The sequence below is a fragment of the Hemitrygon akajei genome, chromosome 6, assembly GCF_048418815.1.
Source record: "Hemitrygon akajei chromosome 6, sHemAka1.3, whole genome shotgun sequence".
NCBI classification, from domain to species: domain Eukaryota; kingdom Metazoa; phylum Chordata; class Chondrichthyes; order Myliobatiformes; family Dasyatidae; genus Hemitrygon; species Hemitrygon akajei.
In genome coordinates this window covers 27,024,800-27,049,330 of record NC_133129.1, presented here as the reverse complement: position 1 = coordinate 27,049,330, position 24,531 = coordinate 27,024,800, and the positions used below count along the sequence as shown (strand labels likewise).

General features: G+C 43.8%; 1 protein-coding gene across 1 annotated transcript in view; it reads left to right on the top strand.

Annotated features, from left to right (window-relative positions):
* LOC140728923 (15-hydroxyprostaglandin dehydrogenase [NAD(+)]-like) overlaps positions 1-23,741 on the top strand; it is a 65,453-nt gene extending 41,712 nt beyond the window's left edge. The window contains exons 5-7 of the mRNA XM_073048028.1: positions 12,195-12,271; positions 14,987-15,150; positions 19,271-23,741. Coding sequence (XP_072904129.1) covers positions 12,195-12,271; positions 14,987-15,150; positions 19,271-19,409 — 380 coding nt within the window. The 3' untranslated portion in view covers positions 19,410-23,741. The remainder of the gene's footprint in view (positions 1-12,194; positions 12,272-14,986; positions 15,151-19,270) is intronic.
* The last annotated feature ends 790 nt before the right edge of the window (positions 23,742-24,531 follow it).

Below are 24,531 nucleotides of genomic sequence, written 5' to 3'. Positions count from 1 at the left end.
TTAATGAACTAGCTGTTTTGTTGTATATGAAATAATAACAACCCAGCAGTTTCAGATTCACGAATAATTATGTTTAATTGCAGAATCTGTTAATTACTTGAATTTAAATTCTCTAGCAACCATTGTGGGAATTTAAGGGTCATTGCTGCATCATTGATGCAGATTTTTCACTGGATCATTAACTTCACCACCATGCCAGCACAGTTCCTGTCAGTGGTTCTGTTTTTCATTGTAGTAGTCTATATGGCTGCTTGACTTCATGAATCTCTCCTGAGATTTAGAGTAGGTTTAACGCGATATCTCATTATTAGACCTGGCACTGTTGTAGAATTTGAAAACTTAAAGACTCAAATCTCTTTTTAGGGAAAAAGAGATCTGGGTAAACTATTTTTGACCCATCTATAGACACAATAGATTTCTGCAAATACTAGAGATCTTGAGAAATCCATACGAAATGCTGGAGGAACTCAACAAGTCAGGCAGTATCTAAAGCAGGGGTTCCACCGAACCCTTGTCTAAAGGTATTGATCCATAAAAATGGTTCTAGATCTAGAGGGAAATAAGCAGTCAACATTTCAGGCTGTGACCCTTATCTCAGAGAGGAAGCAGTTGAGAGAGAATCTCACTGAACTCCCATTGAAGGGAGGAGTTAAACTTCTCCACAGTAGGCATACATCGAAGAGATTTCGTAATAGAGCGACAAATCATAAACACTAGAGACCCTCCTCTACCAAGTTAATTAATTTTTGAATTGGGCTATGAGCTTATTGTTGAGTGATTCAGTAGCCCAAGATTTCTTGCCCACATGTTGTGCTGAACCAATTAAATTAGTTAGCAAATGGCCAACTTGAACTAATCTCTTCTGCTTATGTAATGTCCATAGCCTTCCATTTTCTTCATATTCATGTGCCTATCTAAACATCTCTTAAAAGTCACCGCTGTATCTGCAATGCATTCCAGACACACACCACCAAATACTTGTCCTTCATATCTCCATTAAAATTATCCCCTCTCACCTTAAGTGCATGTTCACCAATTTTTGTGGTCAATTAGTTCAACAACGTCTTTATCATGGTTTTCAATTCACTTTTCTTTCAGTAATTAAGGTTGTTTTTTCTTCCTGCGTTACTTAATGCCAACAAATAGTTAGGTTCATGTGGTAACAAGCATTTTGGTGGCTTCTTTCCAAGAGTGAATTGCTTAGTCATATTGCAACGTCAAACTGTACTTGGAGAGTCTCTTGCTGTGGGGGTTGACTCCAAACTGTACACCAGATCTCAAACAGTTGAGAACTGGCTCCACGGCACCTTGGGAACTTCCTTAGCAGTCAGTCCAAGTTCAGATGGAAAAGCTTCAACTTTAACAACAGCTCTTTTGGCCTTCACAAAACATTTCATGCAGAAAAGGAGTGTATTCTGAAATGATAACCATCAGTAGTTGTTTGTTTTAATTAAGAGCAAACATTCTTTGTGAATAATGGTTCCTTTTTGGAAAATTCTGTTGACCCCTTCAACATCCAACCAGAAACTTTTTCTCTTCCAGAAACTTAATTCTGGTGGTGCTAGTCACAAGAAATCATGTCACATGTGCCCTTGGTAACCCACTGCTGCTCCTATTTTCTTCTGTTGTTGTCAAACTAGGCATAAACAATTAAGCCACAATGATCTTGTATAAAATACTAGCTTGGACCTCTCTAGAGTATTATGGCCATTTTGGGGTATTGTTCTGTAGGAGAGGGTGCAGAAGAGATTTTTCTGGATGTCTATTTGAGAACAGGTTGCGTGAGCTAGGGCTTTTCTCTTTGGAGTGAAGGAGGATGAAAGCTGATGACGGAGGTGTATATGATGATAAGAGGCTGCTCTCTTACGGTCATCACCCCTTCTGGGGTATAGGCCACCAACAGCAGCTCATCATCTTCTGTCCTTCACCAGTCTTTCCCAGGTGTAGCCCATCTTTGAAGATCCTTTCTTTCCCAGGGATGAAGTCTTTGGAGCTTCTGACGGTGTTTCTGTAGCATTGGGTTTTTACATGATGGGGTTGCTAGTCCCGTGCCCAACCCTCCTCCTTTTGCAGCCGGGCTTGGGACTGTCCATGGTGGAGTTGATAAGAGGCATAGATCAATTGGATAGCCAGAGACTTTTTCTCAGGGTAGAAATGGCTGAAACGAGGGGGCATAATTTTAAGGTGATTGGAGGAAAGGATAGGGAGGATGTCACAGGTAAGTTTTTTTTTACAAAGAGAGTGCTGGGTGTGTGTAATGCCCTGCCAAGGGTAGTGATAGAGGCAGATACATTAGGGACATTTAAGAAACTCTTAGATAAGCGCATAGATGATAGAAAAATGGAGAGTTATATAGGGGGGAAAGTTAGATTGATCTTAGAATAGGTTTTAGTAGAAGTCAAGTGTCAAAGGAGTTCTTCCTCGTTATCCTGGTAGTGGTGAGCATTCTGTCATTGGCAAATGTCAAACTGGCACTGCAATGTGATCAGTAGTCACAAATCAGCACACCTTGACGCCTTCCTGATCATCGCGGGGAACTTCAACCAGGCTAGCTTGACGAACTCTGACTAATTACTATCAGCGTGTTACCTGCAGAACCAATGGAGCCAGCATATTTAATCACTGTTATACCACCATCAAGAACATCGCACATCATCCCATGCACACAGAGCTTTCCTTTTACTCATGGTATCCTGCCAGAGGCTGAGGATTGCAGAACAAGCAGTGAGCACCATTGAAGTGTTGTCAAGGGAGGCAGAGGAGAGCTCTCAGGATACTTTGAATCGGTGGTCTGAACAATATTCAGGGATATATGATGGCAGAATATTGTATTAAAGGTAAGACTCTTGGCAGTGTGGAGAATCAGAGGGATCTTGGGGTCCAAGTCCATAGGACGCTCAAAGCAGCTGCGCAGGTTGACTCAGTGGTTAAGAAGGCATACGGTGTATTGGCTTTTATCAATCTTGGAATTTAATGTAGGAGCCAAGAGGACCCTGGTCAGACCCCACTTGGAGTACTGTGCTCAGTTCTGGTCGCCTCACTACAGGAAGGATGTGGAAGCAATAGAAAGGGTGCAGAGGAGATTTACAAGGATGTTGCCCGGATTTGGGAGCATGCCTTATGAGAATAGGTTGAGTGAATTCGGCCTTTTCTCCTTGGAGCGGCAGAGGATGAGAGGTGACCTGATAGAGGTGTACAAGATGATGAGAGGCATTGATCGTGTGGATAGTCAGAGGCTTTTTCCCAGGGCTGAAATGGTTGCCACAAGATCTTTGGATCTGAGTGAATATGCCACTATTGTTACAAACTTCATCCGGACCTCTGCAGAAGAGTATGTCACTTTGAGAACATACCGAATCTTCCCAAACCAGAAGCCCTGGAGGTTCACAGTCTGCTGTGGGTCAGATCTGTGGCGTTCAAGACCAGTGATCTAATACACTACAAGAAGTCCAGGTACGACTTATGGAAGGCCATCGTGAGAGCAAAACAAATTCCAGAAGAAGATGGAGGCACAATTGGATGCTTGACAGCTGAGGCAGAGTTTGCATGTCATTTCTTCCTATAAGGTGAAACTTTAATGGTTGTGCTGCTTCACTCCCCAATGAGCTCAATGCCTTTTATGCACACTTTGAAAGGGAGTACAACACTACAACCTGCGTGAATCCCCACGTCATCTGGCAACCTTGTGACCTCTATCTCAGAGGCCAGAATATCTTTCAAAAGGGTGAACCTCTTGCTAGGCATCAGGCCCCACTGTGTTCTGAAAACCTGTGCTAACCAACTAACTGGCTGGAATGTGTAAGGACATCTTCAGCCTCTCGTTGCATATCAATAACAGCAATCAATTTAATAATTTATAAACCAGCAGCCCTGAGCGGACTTGCTTTTAGTGAAGTTAGCATCACACTGACAATAGGATAGTGACTTGCTGATAAAGTCAAGCAAGATCTATTGTTAGTGTCACATGACCTACCTCGCCCTCCTTGTAGGCTGCAGGCACCGTGGCTTTGTCTGAACTACAGAAGCACAACATGGGGAAAAGAAGAATGGAAGACAGCAAGAAAATATCTTTTTTCCACTATTTGTCTAAACACTTCCTCAAACACTACCAAGCCAACGCAGGCATAACAACTTCTTGCAGCTGCAAGAGATTTTGCTTAAGCCATGTTTGGAGTATCAAGTGCTGTTCTCATTGCCCTATTACAGGAAAGATCTTCAAGGTTCACAGTAAATTTATTGTCAAAAGACATGTATGTCACCATATACTATCTTGAGTTTCATTTTCTTGCAGGCATTTGCAGTAGAACAGAGAAATATAATAGAATCCGTGAAAGATTACAAGTGAAAACTGGCAATGACCAATGCACAGAAAAAGATGAGCTCTGCATAGACAGATAGAAGGGTGGGCACTGAGAACATGAATTGTGGAGTCCCTAGGTGGTGGAATCAGTTCAGAGTTGGGGTGAGTACAGAAAGGGTACAGAACAGGTTTACCAGGGTGCTGCCTGGATTAGACAATGTGAACTTTAAGGAGAGGTTGGACAAACATTTGTTTTCTGTGGAGTGTCAGAAGTTTTAAAGGGAGACCTGATGGAAGTTAATAAAATTATGAGTCATAGATATAGGGTGGACAGTCAATATTTTTCATTGGGTGGAGACAAGGAAGACTAAAAGGCATTGCTTAAGGTGAGAGGAGGACATTTTACAATGTTTGAGGGTTAGGTGCCCGGATGGTGCCACTAGTGGTAGTGAAGGAAGCAGATACAATGGTGCTGTTTATAAGGTTTTTAGATAGACACATAAATATACAAGGCTATGGATTATGTACAAGGAGAAGGGATTTACTTTGATTTAACATTGTGGTTGGCACAGATGTTGTGGGCCAAAAGGCCAAGCTGTGAGTTGCACTGTTGTCCTATATTCTGTGTTTAATGACTCCACTGCTAAGCACTGTGAGCAAAGGGGAAGATTAAAAACAGTGACTGGAAGGAATTCAGGCTCTAACATCTGCAATTTTTATTTTCATTTTAATTGGACTAAAAGCGTATAAATTCCAAAAATAAATAAGTGTTCCAAAGAAAAGGAATAATGAGGTAATCACAAGAGATTCTGCAGCTGCTGGAAATCTTGAACAACTCACACAAAATACTGGAGGAACTTAGCAGGTCAGGCAGCATCTACAGAGGGAAATAAACAGTCAACACTTCAAGTAAAAATCCTAGACCATTCTGAAATCTGATGGCAGAGAGGAAGAAGCTGTTCCTAAATTGCTGAGTGTGGGTCTTCAGGCTCCTGTACCACCTCCCTGATGCTAATAATGAGAAGAGAGTATGGTCCAGATGGTCAGGGTCCCAAATAATAGATGCTACCTTCTTGAGGTATCTCCTTTTAAAGATGTCCTTGAAGGTGCAGGGGATTGTGCCCATGATGGAGCAAGTTAAGTCGATAATACTCTGAGGCTATGTTGCTCTGCAGCCTCAGGTCATCATGTTGAAGGTATTTATTTGTTTTCCATCCCATCAACTCCTTCTGTGGTGGACAATTCCACCCTGTGTGAGAGAGGAAATGTCAGATCACCTCAGTCAAAAATCGCTTACCTGTTGTACTTAAACTGTCACCCCAACTCCTGTACTTCCCACTCATTGGGAACATCCATGCTGTATCTATCCAGTCATACAGCACAGTATGAGGTCCTTCAGCCGACATTGACCAAGCTGCTCATCAAAGTTAGTCCCATTCACCACCATTTGTCTGATAGCTTATAAACCTTTCCACTGAGACCTGCCTTACTCTTCACCCTTTCGGGAGCCCTAGAATATAAAAGCAAGGATGCATTGTTGAGGCCTTATAAAGCATTTTGGCGAGGCCTCACTTGGAATATTGTGAGCACTCTTGGGCCCCTTGTTTAAGAAAGGATATGCTGACATTGGAGAGGGTCCAAAGGAGGTTCACAAAAATGATTCTGGGCTTGAAAGCTTCGTCATATGAGGAGCGTTTGATGGCTCTGGCCCTCTGCTCACTGGAATTCAGAAGAATGAGGGGTGACCTCATTGAAACCTATTGAAAGATGAAAGGCCCTGATCAAGTGAGGATGTTTCCCATGATGGAAGATTCTAAGGCTAGAGGACATAGTCTCAGAATAGAGGGGCACCCTTTTAGAATGGAGATGAGGAGGAATTTCTTTAGCTAGAGAGAAATTAACCTGTGAAATTTGTTGCCACAGGCAGCTATGGAGGCCAAGTCATTGGGTATATTTAAGGCAGAGGTTGACAGATTCTTCATTAGTCACGGGCATGAAGGGGAGAAGGCAGGAGATTGGAGCTGAGAGGGTAAATGGATCAGCCATGATGAAATGGCAGAGCGGAGTTGATGAGTTCAATAGCCTACTTTTGCTCCTATATCTTATGGTGAATGTGACTCTGTCTGATTTTCATCATAATTCTGCTTTTTAATAAAAGCTGAAAATGCTGGTGATATTCATCAGAGCAGGCATAGCAACTCTCTTTCGAGTTTACTATCCTTCAGAATGAAGGCTCAGTAAAAGCTCTTCACACTGAAATGTTATCTCGGTTTCTCTGTCTGTAGATGCTGCCTAACCTGCTGAGTGTCGCCAGCATTTGTCACTTTAATTTCAGATTTCCAGCATCTGCGTTAATTGACTTTCTACCTGAGGGGTTGTGTAGTCCAGTTTGTGAAAAAGTGTATCCTACAAATGCTGGCAACGTTTATGGAAAGGATCTATGCAAACTCCTTCTCCCCGGTCTAAATATACCGCTGACTTCCTAACCAACAGACCTCAGATAGTCAGGATGCAGAACTGCTCCTCCCTCGCCAACATGAGTGCCGCCCAGATCTGTGTGCTGAGCCCCGTGCTGTACACTGTGCTCACTCATGACTCCATGGCCAAACAGCTGAGGAATCGCATTGTCAAGTTTGCCGATGACGTGATAGTGGTGGGGTACATCACCGACAACAGTGACATTGCCCACAGAAAGGAGGTGGAGGGGCTTGAGCCCCAGTGCCAGGCAAGTAACCCCTTGCTCAATGCCAACAAGGCAAAGGAGGTGGTTATCATCTTCAGGAGAACTCGCACTCCTCTTTACATTGGCCCAACTTAGAGCAGTTTCAAACCACTGGGAGTGCACTTCTCACACAACCTCTCATGGTCCCACAACACACCCTACACAATCAGGAAAGCTCGCTAACACCTCTGCTATCTGAAGAAGAGAGCTGGACTATGCACATTCGTGCTTGCGTCATTCTATAGATGTACAGTAGAGAAAATCCTAATACGCTGCATCACCGCATTGTATGGAATCTGCCCTGCGATGGATGGGAAGACTTTACAATGGCTAGTCAAAACTGCCCAGGGCAACACCAGCACCAGTCTACCCAACATCAAGGACGTATATTCAGAAATGTGCCAGGAAAGTAACATCATGAACGATCTCACCCACTCCGCTCATGGACTGTTTGTCCCACACCCTTCAGGAAGAAGGATACGTAGCATCCATGCCAGGATCACCAGATTCAAACGGTTACTTTCCCCAAGCAGTAAGGCTGATCCACCTCTCCACACACCCCATCGCCACTACTTTATCATTTCCTGTCAGTCACTTTACATACAGACACTCCAGTGCCTAGCATCACTGTATGGGTTGTTGATTAGCCAGGGCATCAAAGGGTATGGGGAGAAGGCAGGGGAGTGGAGATGACTGGAAGAATTGGATCAGCCCATGGTTGAATGGTGCAGCAGACTCGATGGGCTGAATGGCCTACTTCTACCCCTATATCTTACAGTCTTATGATCTTATACAATAAATCTATGTATATAAGCTATTTTATGTATTTATAATATATTGTGTTGTTTTTTATTGTGTTCTTTATTGGTTTTTATGTGCTGCATCAGATCCAGAGCATCAATTATTTCATTCTCCTTTACACTAGTGGATTGGAAATGACATTAAACAACCTTGAATAAACAGTCACACCGCAGGGCTGGGGAGGGTCTCGGTTTGAAACTTTGGTTGTTTATTCTTTCAACAGTTGCTGCTGACCTGCTGAGTTTCTCCAGCATTTTCTATGTGTTTCTCTGGATCTCCAACATCTGCAGAATCTCTTGTGCTTATCCTGCAAATAGCATGCTAAGCATGAGCCAGATTGGAAGGAGTCATTTAACAGATTGACTTTGGCACAAACTGGGAGTTTCTGCTGCTTGTGCTCTTTGCCCTACGCGAGAAACCTAGGGACGCATACCATGCCAGCTTCCAGGATATGTATTAGTCAGTAAATAGAAACACTTACTCAAGCAATCCCTTTTATCTATCCACTGATCCGATTTTGTGTAATAACTCTTCTGTTTTGTCAATTACTTTATCTGTTTCTGGACTTGATTTCAAGAGTTAACAGGAAAAAGAGTAAACAGAGAGAACAGCAAGCAAGGCAGCATTTCTGTGGCCAGATTATAACGTACTACATCACCGACAATGATTTAGTCTTGGCCATGATTTATATGGATAAGATAGTTACATAATTATTGTATGTAGTTCTGGCCACTCCATTATCAGAAGGATGGCGTTCGAGGCTTGGGGAAGAGTGCCAAAGGAGATTAGCAGGATGCTGCCAGGATTTGAGGACGTGTATCATAACAAGAGGCTGGGCAATCCTAGGTTGTTTCCTCTGCAGTGGCAGAGGCATAGGGGAGATCTGATAGAGGTTTATAAGATTTTGGGCGGCATAGAGTAGACAGGCAGTATCTTTTCACAAGGGTTGAAACGTCTAATCCCAGAAGGCACGCATTTAAGGTGAAGGGCTAATTTCAAAGGAGATGTGAGGGGCAAGGCAAGTTTTTTTCCCCACACAGAATGGTAGGTGACTGGGATGCATTGCCTGGTGTGATGATAGAGGCAGATACATTAGAGACTTTTAGGAACATGAGAAATCCTGCATATGCTGGAAATCCAACCCACACAAAATGCTAGAGGAGCCCAGCAAGTCAGGCATCTATGGAAGTGAATAAACAGTTGATGTTTCATCCCAAGATGATTCTTCAGTACTGGAAAGGAAGGGAGAAGATGCTGCAATAAAAAGTTGGGGGAAGGTGATAGGTGACGCCATATGGGTAGGAAAGGTAAAGGGCTAGAGAGGACGGATTCTGATAGGAGCAGAGAAAGAACCATAGGAGAAAGGGTAGGAACATTCTTATCTCAGCACAAGAGGTGGTTGTGGACTGGCATTTTGGAATGGGAATGTGAATTAAAATGTTTGGCCAGCAGGAAATTCCACTTTCGGCCGATAGAACAGAGACGCTCAATGAAGCAGGCCCCCAATTTACGACAGGTCTCACTAATGTAGAGGAAGCTGCTTTGGAAGCACTGGACACAATAGCCAACCCCAACGGATTCGCAAGTGAAGTGTTGCTGGAAGAACTGCTTGTGGCCCTGAATAGAGGTGAGGGAGGAGATGAATGGGCAGGTTTAACATTCTGGCCACTTGAAGGGATAAGTGCCGGGAGGGAGATTGGTGTGGAGGGATGAATGAGGAAGGGTATCATGGATCCCTGCAGAAAGCAAAGCGGGATGGGGGGGGGGGGGCAGTAAAGATATGTTTCGTGGTGGATTCCTTTGGAGATGGCAGAAGTAGTGGAGGATGATATGTTGGATACAGAGGTTCATGAAGTGGTAGGTAGGAACAAGAAGAACTCTATCACGATTAAGGCGGCATGAAGATGGGTGAGCCCGGAAACTTTAAAGAGGCATTTAGATAGGCATCTGAATGTGAGGAAATAGAAGGATATTGTACAGGCAGAAGAGATTCATTTAGTTAGCCATTCAATTGTTAAGTTAATTGGTTTGGCACAACAATGTGGGCTGAAGGGCCTCTTTCTGCGTGGTACTGTTCTACATGGAATGTTAATAGATTACAGCAGTGTACTCTGCTCCTGCCTTACTGAAGTGAAATTTGAGCACACATTTCACGTTGTCCTCCAGAGGTCAAAGCCTCTTGTCCTTCGGATTGGTGGAACGAGGTGCAGATCTAATCGTGCCATTTCAAAGGGCTTTAGGGTTAATGTCCTTTAGCTCCTTTTAGCTTTTCACTATGATCTGCGAGCATTTGTAATTGGATCTGCCACATTGCAATTACTTATCTCTGAGTATTGACAGTTTATGAGCTTATGAATGTATCACTGAGTTAGACAAAATTCCAAAATTTACAGGTAAATTTACATAATTAGTAGCTTTTGTACAATTTGCGAAGGACAGTTCTCCTGATAGTATGCACACAGTCTCATTTTCTTTTTGTTCTCCTTTCTAATTTCCCAAAACTGTATTATGTCTTTCTGAAGAAATTTGTTTCTCTCACTCTCACAGAGTAATGCAACATGGTCCAATGGGTCCATGCCAAACACGTCATCCTGCCTGCTATTCCCAGTTGCCTATGTTCAGGCCAGGACCATCCAAGCCCCACCACTCCATTTACAAGTGATTCCTAACCATTGCAGTTGTAGCTGTGCCAACCATTTCTCATTCCAGACCCACACTACCCTCTGTGCAAAGAAGTTACCTTTCAGGTCTCTTTTAAATTTCTCGCTCTTATCCCGTATCTGTGCACTCCCCAACCCTAGGGAATAGACTATGATCTTTGTTGGTAGCCTTCATGATTTTATAAACTTCTACGAGGTTACCACTCATTCTTCTACACCTCAAGGAATAAAGATCCAGTGTGGACAGCTACACCCGATATCTTAGGCTCTCTAGTCCAGATAGTACACTTGTAAGTCTCTCGTAAACCCTCTCCAGCTTGACTTTCTTATAACAGTCTTACTAAGACTGTACTCCATGAGCAGCCTCATCTTAATCCTTAACCTCTTGTTTATAATTCCTTCTGCATTTTGGAAGGTTTAATCTTGAAATAACTCTTGTAATGGTAAATGCAAGTACAAATGTGTAGATGTGAGACTGATTTATAAATAATAATGGAGTTTTATTACATGCTGCCAAAGTTGTACAAACTCCATTAAGTATTCATATCTCAGTTGTTAAAATCACTACACCCACCCCATTCCTTCTCCAAGTTTTCATCCAAGGGCTCCAGTTCTAGACTCTTGCCCATCCCAGATTTTCTTTGGAGGCTGTGCTTTCAGCTGCCTCTACACTTGTCACTCTAGAATCTTTCGCTAAGACTCTCTCCCTCTGCTTCCCTTTTGTTGCTAAGCTCCTTAAATGGACCCCTTCCCCATCTCGAAGTCCCTGTCTGGCTCAATGTCAAGTTGTATTTGATTGCGCTCTCGTTAAACACCGTGAGGTAGTTCACCATGAAACAGATGTTGAATAATTCTTTGTTGCCCTTGCTCTCACAGAACATAAACAGGCCCTTTGACCCAGCTAGAATATGCAGAACTGCTATTCTGCCTAGTCCCTCAACCCACTCCAGAACCATAGGCCTCTATCCCACTCACACACACACATTTATCCAAGCTTCTCTTAAATTTTGCAGTCACCTGCATCCACCACTTCTGCCGGCTGTTCAGTCCACACTTGCACCACCCTCTGAGTGAACAAGTTCCCCCTCAGGTTCACTGCAATGGGTGGAGCGCCACAGAGGTTTACGGGACAGGTGGCAGAGACAGAGGGCTGGGGTGGGGTGGGGGTGGCGCAGGAGCAGGCACACCCAGCCCTGAGACACCAAGCAAGGTCATTTGATTCTAAACAATTCCTTTATTGGTCATTACAGAATGCCTCCCTGGGGCTTCCCAGTCCTTCCCCTCTCCCTTCCACATTTCCCAACTATGACGAAGGGTCTCGGCCCGAAACGTCGACAGTGCTTCTTCCTATAGATGCTGCCTGGCCTGCTGTGTTCCACCAGCATTTTGTGTGTGTTGCTTGAATTTACAGCAGATTTCCTCGTGTTTCCCAAACATGATTCCCCTCTCTCTGCCCCCTTCCCACTCTCAATCCACAACAGAGACCCAGAACAGAATCAGGTTTATCATGACTCACATATGTCACGAAATTTGATTTTCTTTTGCGGCAGCAGTAGAGCATAATACATAAAATTACTACAGTACAGTGGAAGTGTCTTCGGCATCCTAGCTATATATACTGTATGTGCCCAAGACTTTTATACGGTACTGTATGCTACCTATTTGTTTCAGCTATTTCATCTCCTTCCTTTGTTTTGTTTTATCCTTTCAGGTATATACCCAGCGCCGCATGGGCCAGTGTACACAGCCACAAAGCACGGTGTAGTTGGCTTCACCAGGGCAATAGCAGTGAGTACACGCAAGTCGTCATGTCCTCCCACAATCATTAACCTTCCCTGCGCGACTTCTTTCTCTTGTTAATATTTAATGTAGCTGATTAAATCAGCAGTTAAAGTGCCGTGTTCACTGGTCACGTAGGGAGCTTTACCCGGCACGCTGATGCAGGGTTCCTTCACCCTGCCCTACCAGCAGGCTTTAGATCTGCCTCATGGCTAGCAGTCCCTGCTGCTTCATGTCAAGAGGTTCCCATTCTCTGCACCTGCTGATCTGCTGCGCTGCGTATCGAAGCAGAAACTCTTCCCGTCCAGGAACCTGCACAACTGGTTTCAGGAAGGCCACATAACAGAACACGCTGTTCACCCGCTTCTCCTAGATTGGCTTTGCAGCAGTTTGTAGAAGGGCTGTTAATGCTGAAATCACCATATCACTAAAACCCCAATTGTACTAGTTGTTTGGTTCCTTGAGGTTGTTACAGCCCGGGGTGGGGGGGGGGGGGAGGGGGCAGAGTGCAGTGGTAGTGGGGGTGAACTCCCACTACCTATTCAGAACATAAGACCATAAGATATAGGAGTAGAATTCAGCCATTTGGCCCATCAAGACTGTTCTGCCAGTTCGTCATGGCTGATCCATTTTTCCTCTCAGCCCCAATCTCCTGCCTTCTCTCCACATTCCATCATGCCCCCAATGATCTGCATCTCAAATAGCCTCTGACAACCAAGTCCGGCTCCTGGCCTTCACGTGTGGCTCAGCTACTAAGCCCGACGGAAACATTTCTACTGACAGGAGAAGGGCAAAGGCAGGCTACTGGCACCTTGAAACCAGTTACTTTGGGCAGATGGTGCTTTTCAGCTGTGGTTGGCAGCTCATCTCGGAGAAGGAAAACTCTGATCTCAAACCTCTGCTGCCTTGTGGCTCTACCCACTCATGGGGAAGGCTTTGGGAGTAGACCCCAATGAAAAGTCTGGAGCTGAGGCCCCTAAGGCAGCCTTAAGTTGATTTCAGCATTGACTGGCAACTCCTGTGACACCGCTGGTGCCAAACTGTATCCGTCTCTGCCGTTCCTTTGGATTCATCAGTTGCGTGGAGAGAGGGTTATACAGGCAACTCTCCATATTGTACTGCCCTGACTCGTGTATCGTGCAGACAGCAGGGACGCTACATCCGTGGTCGACCCCAACTAATGAACGGCCTCAAATGGGTGTTAAATGACTTCAAGCCATTTAAGTTTTACTTAGTCAGTTCACACTGTTGCTTCCTAGCTCTAGGAGACTAGTAAGTTTTGCTAATGAAACCCTCACAAGTACTGGAGGAACTCTGCAAATCAGGCTGCATCTTTGGAGGGAAGTAAACAGTTGATGTTTCAGGCTGAGAATCTTCATCAGGACTGGAACTGAAGGGGGAATTGTTCCCTTCAGCTGCTCATCATCTCTGTCTGGTACCCGCCCTCTTCCCCTTTCTTCCACGGTCCACTATCCTCTTCTAACAGATTCCTTCTTCTCCAGCCCTTTATCTCTTCCACCTACCACCTCCCGGCTTCTCACTTCATCCCCCCTCTCCCATTCACCTATCTTCCCCCTCAACTGGCTTCACCTATCACCTGGAAGGTTGTACTCCTTCCCCTCAACCCACCTTCTTATTCTGGCTTCTACCTTCCCTTCCTTTCCAGTCCCGACGAAGGGTCACGGCCCAAAGTGGTGACAGTTTATCGCTTCATAGACCTGCTGAGTTCCTCCAGCATTCTACATGAGCTGCTTAAGATTCCCAGCATCTCCAGAGTCTCTTGTGTTTATGAATTTTGCTTATGAGTGTTATTGACACTATTGGAGATATAGTTGAACAGAGGTTAAATTATTGGACCGTAGTTATGCAGTAATCTTTGTTTTGTATGAACTCAATGACTGAGTCTCCACAGTGAGTTCTCCACCCTCTGAGAGAAAAGATCTCTTTCTCATCTCAGTCCAAAATGGCCTACCCCTTAATTTGACATCACAGTCCAGGGTACAGGCTTGTTGGAGTAACCTTGTTGGCTATAGACATTCAAGATGTAAGCCCACCATTGTCTTTACACTACGAATAAAGGCTGTAAACCTCCAAAAGAACCACAACCTTCTTGCTGGTTTTGGAGGTTTGCATGCCCCAATAACCCAGAGAGCTATGTTGACTGAAGTCAAGGCTTTATGCTTTGGCTTTTGGTATGGTCACCCATGCCAAACAGGTCAGAGGGTAGAGGCCAGACAAAGAGTGGTCCACCGGTCCTCCAAGTCGGGGGTTCAGCTCAGGGCTAACAACAGACTGATAAAACAAAATTGTTGCGGAAACAGCAATGGAGAATCCTTACACACCTGAGTGCGACGGTGTTCCCGAGTCTCCACCCAGGGCTTGCGTGACTGACAGTAGTGAAAACACAAAGGAAGCTACTGACGTGATGAAGGAACTCCGGACGCTGCCAGAGATGGAGGACCTTCACTGCTGCCCAAACGCCAGTGCTGTAATAGGCAATAGGTAAGTAAAAGAGTGTAAAGGGCTAATCTCAGAAACAAAATGGCTTCCCAGCCTATTTGTGCATAGTAGAAATTCTCAAGGTGAGCAAAACTTCCAGCTTCTTCTTGCCTTAGGATTCTCGCAGAGTTCCATCTGTTGACCTTTACCTGTCTCAGGTTGTGTGTGCTTAACTTGACCACTTGGTATGGCAGGTTGGTAACTCCCCTGTGTCTTTGCTTTCAGGCCACATCAAAATTGGCGGGCTACGGAGTCCGGGTCAACACCATTTGTCCAGCTTTTGTGGACACTCCCCTGCTTAACTCCGTGAACAGCAAGGAAATGATGGGGCAGTATTACATGTTCAAGGACACTGTCAAAGAATTGATTGATCACTATGGTATATTAGAGTAAGTACATTTTGAGAGATGTTTATGTAGATATCAAATAGAAAATCTGGGGAAGTATCAATCGGTGAAGTGTTATCTGTTAAGGGTGAAACAGAATCATCGTTTTAGGTCAATGACTGTTTCATAAAAATCAGATGAAGATCTGAGGTAAAAGCAGTTTATGTTGGGGAGACAGGTGGACAGAAAGGATTAAGGAAAACCTTCATTTACCCCAACAGATGGAATTTCCCGGTGACCACCCATTTTAATTCTACCTCTCGTTCAGGCACATTGGTCCGTGGCTTCCACTACCACCACAAAGAGGCCAATCTAAAGTTGGAGGAGCAACACCTCATTTCATCTGGGTAGCCTTCATACAGATGGCATGAACATCGCTTTCTCTAACTTCCGTAATTTCTCTCCCCTCCTCACCTTTTTTTCTGTTCCAGTTCTCTACTCTGGCTTCCCTCTTACCCCTTCTCCTCACCTGCCCATCACCTCTGTCTGTGTCCCTCCTCCTTCCCTTTCTTCCGTGGTTCACTGTCCTATCAGATTCATTTTTCTTGAGCCCTTTACCTTTCCACCTATCACCTCCCAGCTTCTCACTTGATCCACCCTCCCCCATCCACCTGGCTTCTCCTATCACCTTCTAGCCTGCCATCTTCCTCCTCCTCCCCCACCTTCTTATTCAGTATTCTTCCCCTTCCTTTCCAGTTCTGATGAAGAGTCTCAGCCTGACACATCAACGGTTTATTTCCCTTCTGTAAATGCTGCCTTGACCAGCTGAGTTCCTTCAGCATTTTGTGTGAGTTGCTGGGGAATAAGAGAAGTTCCGAGACAACAAGGTGGCCCCAGCTGGTGAAGGTGCTGTTTCTTACTCCAGTAACTTGAGTTCAGTCCAGTGTGTGTGTGGAGTTCGCATGTCGCCCTATGACCTGTCGACCATAAGATGTAGCAGCAGAAAACATGCAGCTTAAGTGGCCACTTAAAATCAGCATAGTATAATTACCGTACCAGCAACCCAGGATCAGTTCCTGCCGCTGACTGTAAGGAGTTTGTATGTTCTCCCCATGACCATGTGTGTTTCCTCCAGTTGCTCCGGTTTTCTCTCACTGTCCAAAGATGTACCAGTTGGTAGGTTAATTAGTCATTGAAAATTGTCTCACGATTAGACTAGGGTTAAACCTGGGGTTGCTCGGTGGCACTGCTCGAAGGGCCTATTCCACGCTGTAACTCAGTACTTACCCTAACTGTGTGGGTTTGTAGTAGAATCCAGGGAGAGTTGTGCTGGGAATGCTGGTGTTAGTATACGTATGTGTTTGCTGGTTGGCACAGGCTCTGTACGCCAAAGGGCCTGTTTTTGTGTGGTATTGTCTATGTAGAGATCAGGAGCAAAGGGGATAATGAAGCTAGTGTTACGTGATCAGGGGAAAGATTTTAAAAGGATCTGAGGCACTTTACCCAGAGGGAGTGGTGTACATCGTACTATGCAAATATCTAAGGCACATATCTATAGCTATAGTGCTTTTACACGGAACTGTATTCACTACGTGGAGTGGAGAGTGAGTTTGTAAATCTGGCGGGAACAAAGGATGTTGGGAATGGAGAGAGAGGGGCACTGCTGGAGGGGTGCCAGGGGTGGGAGAAGGCCCAGGTACAGACACACCCAGCCATGAGGCATCGTGCAAGGTCATTTGATTCCAAACGATTGGTTTATTGATCAGAGAGCACTATATAAGGTCATTCTTAGCCTCAGCCATTAGGCTCTATAATCAGTCAACCTATAGTTGGGGAAGTAATGACCCCCTCCTGTTAGACTGTTTGCGATAACTTATTTTTTTATTCTTTCTTCCGTCTCTTCTAATATTTGTGTATTGTTACTGTAATATCCTTTGGGATCAATAATGTATCTATCTATCTGTCACAGAATGTCCCTCTGGTGCTTCCCGTTCCCTGCCCTCTCCCTTCCCCTTTTTTCCAATTATGATTCCCCTCTCTCTGACCCCTTCCAACTCTCAGCTCATATCAGATATAGACCTGAATCCTCTAGATACTATAGAGAGAGCGCAGAGGAGATTAACAAGGATATTGCGTGGATTGGGGAGCATGCCTTGTGAGAATAAGTTGAGTGAACTTGGTCTTTTCTGCTTGGAGTGACAGAGGATGAGCAGTGAACTCAGCAGTGGTGAGAGGCATTGATCATGTGGATAGTCAGAGGCTTTTTCCCAGGGCTGAAATGGCTAACACGAGGGGGCATAGTTTAAAGGTGCTTAGAAGTAGGTACAAGGGGGATGTCAGAGGTAAGCTTCTCACACAGAGAGTGGTGGGTGTGTGGAATGGGCTGCCAGCAAAGATGGTAGAGGCGGATACAATGAGGTCTTTCAAGAAGCTCTTAAATAGGTAGATGGAGCTTAGAAAAATAGAGGGCTATGCGGTAGGAAATTCTAGGAAGCTTCTAGAGTGGGTTACATGGTTGGCACAACATTGTGCACTAAAAGGCCTATAATGTGCTGTAGATTTCTATGTTTCTATATATCAGAATCAGGTTTATGTTGTGCAATTTGTTTTTCTTTGTGGCAGCAGTACAGTGCAATACATAAAATCACTGCAGTACTGTGGAAGTGTCTTGGCCACCTTAGCTCCACATATGTGCCTCAGGCTTTGGCAGCATACTATGTGGAATGACTTGCCAGTGCAAGAGTGATGCAGGTACAATAACAAGGATGCTTGGACAGTTACAGCGTCACAACAGACGTGCAGTGAAAGTGAACAAATGACGAGCAGTGTCCACAGTGAGATAAAATGGAGATCAAGAGTTTATCTTTTAGTGTGTGAGGGCTCCATTCACAGTGGGATAGAAGCTCTTCTTGAGACTGGGGTTACTGACTCTCAGGATTTTCGGTCTTTTGCCCAACAGGGGAGTGGGGGAAGAGAGATTGATCGGGGTGGGAGTGGTCCTTAGATCCTCAGCGGGCTTAGGGTTTATGTTGACTGCTGTGCGCAGTCAGAGGGAAGTGTAGGTGGAGTCAATGGAGGGGAGGCTCATTAAACATATTCATTGATCAACAGGTAGGGTAGTGGTTAGTGTAACACTTTACAGCACCAGCGATTGTGAATTGGAGTTCAATTCCCGCCGTTAATTGTAAGAGATTGTACTTCTTCACGCATGTTTCCGCCGGGTGCTCCACTTTCCTCCGATATTCGAAGGACACATAGATTAGAGTTACTGAACTTTTGGTGCAGGAAGCATGGCAACATTTCCGGCTGTACCCAGCTTGTCCTCAGACTGTATTGGTCATTGAGACAGGTGACGTACAGTACCTCATGAGAATTATTCCAGGGATGAAAGGGTTACTATATGAGGAACATCTGGCAGTTCTTGGGCTGTATTCCCTGGAGTTCAGGAGAATGAGGGGGGATCTCATGGAAATGTTCCAAATATTAAAAGGCTTGAACAGATTAGATAAGGCAAAGTTATTTCCTGTGGGAGGGGAGTCTAGGACAAGAGGGCACAACTTCAGGATTGAAGGACATCCATTTAGAACGGAGATACAGAGAAATTACTTTAGTCAAAGGGCGGTAAATCTGTGGAATTTGTTGCCATGAGCGGCTGTGGAGGCCAAGTCATTTGGTGTATTTAAGGCAGAGATAGATAGGTTCTTGATTAACCAGGGCATCAAAGGGTATGGGGAGAAGACAGGGGAGTGGGGATGCCTGAAAGAATTGGATCAGCTCATGATTGAATGGCCTACTTCTGCTCCCATATCTTATGGTCTCATGTTTTGGTGTTCCAATGTAAATGTGACAAAGAAACAAATCTTCAAATCTATTGGATTCCACCACCTTCTCTGTCAGCATATTCCAGATACTCTATGTAAAATTATAGGTTATCTTCTTAATGAGCCAGACCCAAGCAAACAATTTCTTTCAGATTATTTGTCAATTGATCCTTGAATTTAGGTTAGCACAGGTACATTTCACATAAAGGCGGTATCTAATTTCTAGATCACAGAGATAACTTGTAGATCGGTCATGACAGTAAATAGCAGAACACATTTTAAATTGCTTAATAGGACTGATTGCTTCTGCATGCAGATAAATGTATTTTTGTCTTATCCTCTATTTTATTTGCAACTTCCAGCCCTTCGTTAATCGTTCAGGGACTGATGAAAATAATTCAAGAGGAAGACTTGAATGGAGCAGTAATGAGAATAACCAAGACAAAGGGAATCCACTTTGAAAACTATGACTCAGCTCTGATTCAGCCAGCACTGAAGTAAACTATCACCAAGAAGTGCTGTGTCCTGCCGGGAGCGCACTATCTGAACAGAGAACTCAAAGGAGCAAAAAGAACTTTGCTTTGGCACCTATGCAACTGATAGTGCACACTTGTTCCTGGGTGTCCTTTCTCTTTGGTTTAAATTATTTATTAAATAATCGTGTTAATGCCGTCCTGAAATGTAAGATCATTGAGGATTCCTTCAGCTAATTTTGATTTAAATTAAAAGCAGCTTTATTCTTGATGCTCCTTCTATAGACAAGGTCATCTGGGCATTGTATACTTCAGAATAATTCCAGATCTGCACAAACTTCAGGCTGAAATGACAGATAATCATTCAAACTGCATCAAAATTATTATGGTGCCTCTAATATAATATCGTCATAATCATTATTCTGTGCCATGTCGTATGACGTGGGCGATCATGGTCTTCCATCCATGACCAGGATTGCTTTTGGAAAATTTTATCTGCCGAAGTGGTTTGTCGTTCCCTTCTTCTGGGCAGTGTCTTTACAAGATGGGTGACCCCCATCATTATCAATGCTCTTCAGCGATTGTCTTCCTGACGTCAGTGGTCGCATAAACAGGACTTGTGCTGTGCACCAGCTACTCACATGACCATCCACCACCAGCTCCGATAGCCTTACATGACCCTGATTTGTGGGGGTGGGTGGTTGGTGTCGCTAAGCAGGCACTACATCTTGCCCAAGGGTAACCTGCAGGCTAACGGAGGAAAGGAGCGCTTTACATTTCCTTTAGTAGAGATATATCTACACCCCGTCACCTACTTAATATAACAGGGAATGCAAAATTTTCGAAAAAGTGACTGGAAATTCTGGTGGGAAACATTGGCTTTAAAGGGCATTTTAGAGGAGGGAAAGTTTAAGTTTTGCCAAGGTACCTGTGAGATCAATATTTGTAAGGCTGAGGGACCTCATGGCAGTGTACCTCATTACCTCACCACCCAGGATTACCCATCATTGTCTGCAGTCTGAGTGCTGTGGGGTAGATATGTTTACCAACCAGCTCTCTGGAAGGGACAAAAGGATAGATGTTCTTTGCCAGCTGCCCCCTGGAATTGGAGAATTCCAGCCATTTAGTTCAGGGTTTCGTAAGGGATAAAAATTTAGAGTGTCTTTCCTAACGATGATTCCTGTGAGAGAAAGAGGAGCTGTGTAAAGCTTTATCCTTTCTCTGTGAGATTAGGAATGGAGATTTCCTAATGCTGAAATCAATTTCAGCACCATGAAGAGATTTGAAAACAGTACATTTAAGCACTTCAACATTAAGTAGGTTAGTCTGGAAAACGAGGAAGTAGGCTCCTCCAACTTATTCTGCTCAAATTATTCTTCCCTCCCCACCAACATCTTTTTCTTATCAGGCCACTTAAGTGAAAATCAAGGATCACAAGCTTCTACGGGGTCTATATTTTGACATTTAAAGTCTTGCTATCTCCTACTGTTTCCTTTTGGTGTCATTTTCACACTGGGACCAAAGATTACTGTATCTTTTAACAAAGGCAGCAAAAGTAACTTGAAGTGATTAATGTTAATTTGTTCAAAGCAAACACGTTAGCTCTGTAATATTTCCTCATTGATAACATTATCTGGCTTTCACGAGGTCTTTTCAAAACACAATAGATTCTGAGATGCTGGAAATCCAGAGAACACACACACAAAATGCTGGAGGAACTCTGTAGGTCAGGCAGCAGCTATGGAGGGGAATTCTGAGCTGAGACATTTTATCAGGATTTGCTTTGTTTTTATGATTAATGAAAAAGCTAAGTATGAACGAGCAATATCCACAACCCGGAAACAATTTTTATCAACCTGATGAAGGTTCTCAGCCCAAAACATCGGCTGTTTACTCTTTTCCATAGATGCTGCCTGGCCTGCTCAGTTCCTCTGGCATTTTGTGCTTTGATTTCCAGCATCTGCTGATTTTCACTTGTGTGTGGAGTTGCAAGCTTTTAAGATGATCTTTAATTTATTTTTTTTTTAGCTATTTTTGCCCAGAAGTTAAGTGAGCAGTTTGATGGAGAGAAGGGGAATTATTTGAACCTAAGTTGTGGCAACAAGAAAGCAGTGGGATCTGAGGAGAAGATTTATGTCTTATTCAGTACTCGTCCACAATGACTCCAGATAGAACTAGGATCACACTCCATCGCACAACATTCATGAGAGATGGCTGAGATTATGTTTATCCTGGTGATCTTTGTTCAGGTCAAGTACATTTTAGACCGTAAAATATAGGAGCAGAATTAGGCTGATCTAATTTTCCTGTCAGCCCCAATCTTCTGCCTTCTCCCCATATCCCTTCATGCCCTGAACAATCAAAAATCTATTAACCTCTGCCTTAAATATACGTAAAGGCTTGGCCTCCACAGCTGCCTGTGGCAATGAATTTCACAGAAAAAAATCGATTGCTGGTCAAATATCCGGCATTGCATTCCCTCTGGTAGGAAATTTAAATTCAATTATTTAAAACAATCCAGAATAAGAAGTGGAAGTCAGTAATGGTGACCACACACTGCCAGAAAGTTGCTAAAAATCTATCTGGTTTATTAATAAACACTCAGTGGCCATTTTATTAGGTACACCTGTACAGCTGATCTGTAATCTATCTAATCACGTGGCAGCAACCCAATGCATAAAAACATGCAAGTGTTTATTTATTTATTCAGCAATACAATGCAGTGTCAGCCTTTCCAGCTCCTTCCCAGCATAACCTCAATTAACCCTATCCTAATCATGGGGCAGTTTACAATAAACTATTAACCTACCTGATACATCTTTGGACTGTGGTTGGGAACCTGAGGAAAGCCCACACATCCCACAGGGAGGATGTACCGAGACTCCATACAGAACGGAGCTGGAATTGAACTCTGAACTCTGGAACACCTCGAGTTGTAATCGCCTCGCACTAACTGCTACATTACTGTGGTGCTACGGTCAAAAGGTTTAGGCTTTCAGTCAAAATGGGGAGGAAATGTGATCTAAGTGACTTTGGCTGTGGAATGATTGTTGGTGCCAGATGGGGTGGTTTGAGTATCTCAGAAACTGCTGAGCTGCAGGGATTTTCACACACATCAGTCTCCAGAGTTTACAGAGAATGGTGAAAGAAACAAAAAACATCCAGTGAGCAGCAGTTCTGTGGGTGAAAATGCTTTGCTAATGAGAGAGGTCAGTGAAGAATGGCTGGACTGGTTCAAGCTGACAGGAAGGTGACAGTAACTCAAGTAACCACACGTTATAACAGTGCTGTGCAGAAGAGCATCTCTGAACACACAACACATTGATCCATGAAGTAGATGGGCTACAGCAGCAGCTGAGCACTAGATATATAAGGAAGGATACCTCTTGGTGACTCCAGACCCACCCATCAATACAATTTATTCTTAACTGCTGCCTAAAATGACAATTCAAGGTATCCAGTCTCCAGGACAATTCAGGAATGAACAGCAAAATACACACCTTATGAATGAATGCACCCCAATGTTACAGCAATTCAGTGTAACAGAAATTCACTCTTGAAGAATTCACTAAAAAAGGATTGAGAGACAATAAGAATCCACTCTTATGAAATATATAATAGAAAACTTAACTAAATAAACACAAAATGCCAAAAAAAAAGCCCAACTTTTACAATTTCTGTCAAGGGTTTGGGTTACGGAACATGGCGATGTACATTTTTTTAGGTTTGCGATCCCTCCATAACTGAGTTGAGTCTGAGCAGGGAAAAGGAGAGCTGGAGCAGAAGAGACTGAGGGATGTGGCGATTGTGCAGGGATACAGACATGAAGTAGAAGTTCAGCCACAATCTTGTTCAATGTCGGAGTGAGCTGGCTTCCTCTGCTCCTCATTCTTATTTCTGTTAACTGTCCTGGATGTACTACAATAACATTTACACAAACTACTCAGAGACACGTGGGGACTTTACAGAACCCACGTGTCACTGTTGCACCAAAACTCTGCCCTGTGAGAGACCCATCCCTGAAAAAACATTCCACCAACATGGTGGCTAGGGAAGGTACAATAACAACATTTAAAAGACACTTGGGCAGGGAGGTAGTTAGGGAAAGGGAGGGATATGGGCCAAATGCTAGCAAATAGGACCGGCTTAGATGGGAATCTTGATCAGTATGGACCATTTGGGCTGGAGGGTCTGATAGATGATTAGAACGTACAGATAAATTGCCAAAACTCTTTGATTAAAAATAAAATTTACCTGTTTCTGTGAATTAAGATATTATTGTACTATCTTAACTGCTGTAAATTTGAATTGATCAGCTCAACTATATTAAAGCCAGTTGCCATGACTACAATGACACACATTGGGCTGTAAAATATTTATGAGCTAAGTAAATGATTATTTTGGAAGTGACTAATATTCCTACCACAGGCAAGAATAACTGAAAATGTATGTTGTTGCTCTTGTCTGGGACCTTGGTGTTCGCCTGATGTTGATGGCATTTATGTGTACTGTTGTAATAGTGGGTCATGTATTGCCAGTCTAGAGTAACTTCATGGTTGTGAAATTGGGTGGCAGCCAGCCGACTGTGTCAATGGCTATTTCCGCATTATAACAGAGTCAAAGTCGAGCATGTATGCACAGGTTCAATGAAAAACATACTTGCTCCAGTATTACAGGCACATACAATCTGAGATTCAACTTTCACAAGAAAACATTGACATTCATTATACAAGAAAGAACACAATCAGAACAAAACAAAAGGTCCATTGTAGTGTAAACTTTCACAGTGTTGCTGAACTGTAGTATTAGGGTCACAGACAACACTACAGCACAGTACAGGCCCTTCTGCCCAAGATTTTGTACCAACCATTTAACCTACTCCAAGATCATTCTAACCCTTCCCACTGACATAGACCTCCATATTTTCTCTCATCCATGCGCCTATTTAAACATTTATTGACATATAGTGCGGAATAGGCCCTTCTGGCCTTCCAGCCACACCACCCAGCAATCCCCTGATTTAACCCTAGCCTAATCACGGGTCAATTTACAATGACCAATTAACCTGCCAACTGGTACATCCTTGGACTGTGAGAGGAAACTGCAGCACCCAAAGGAAACCCCCAAGGTCATGGGAAGAATCTGCAAAC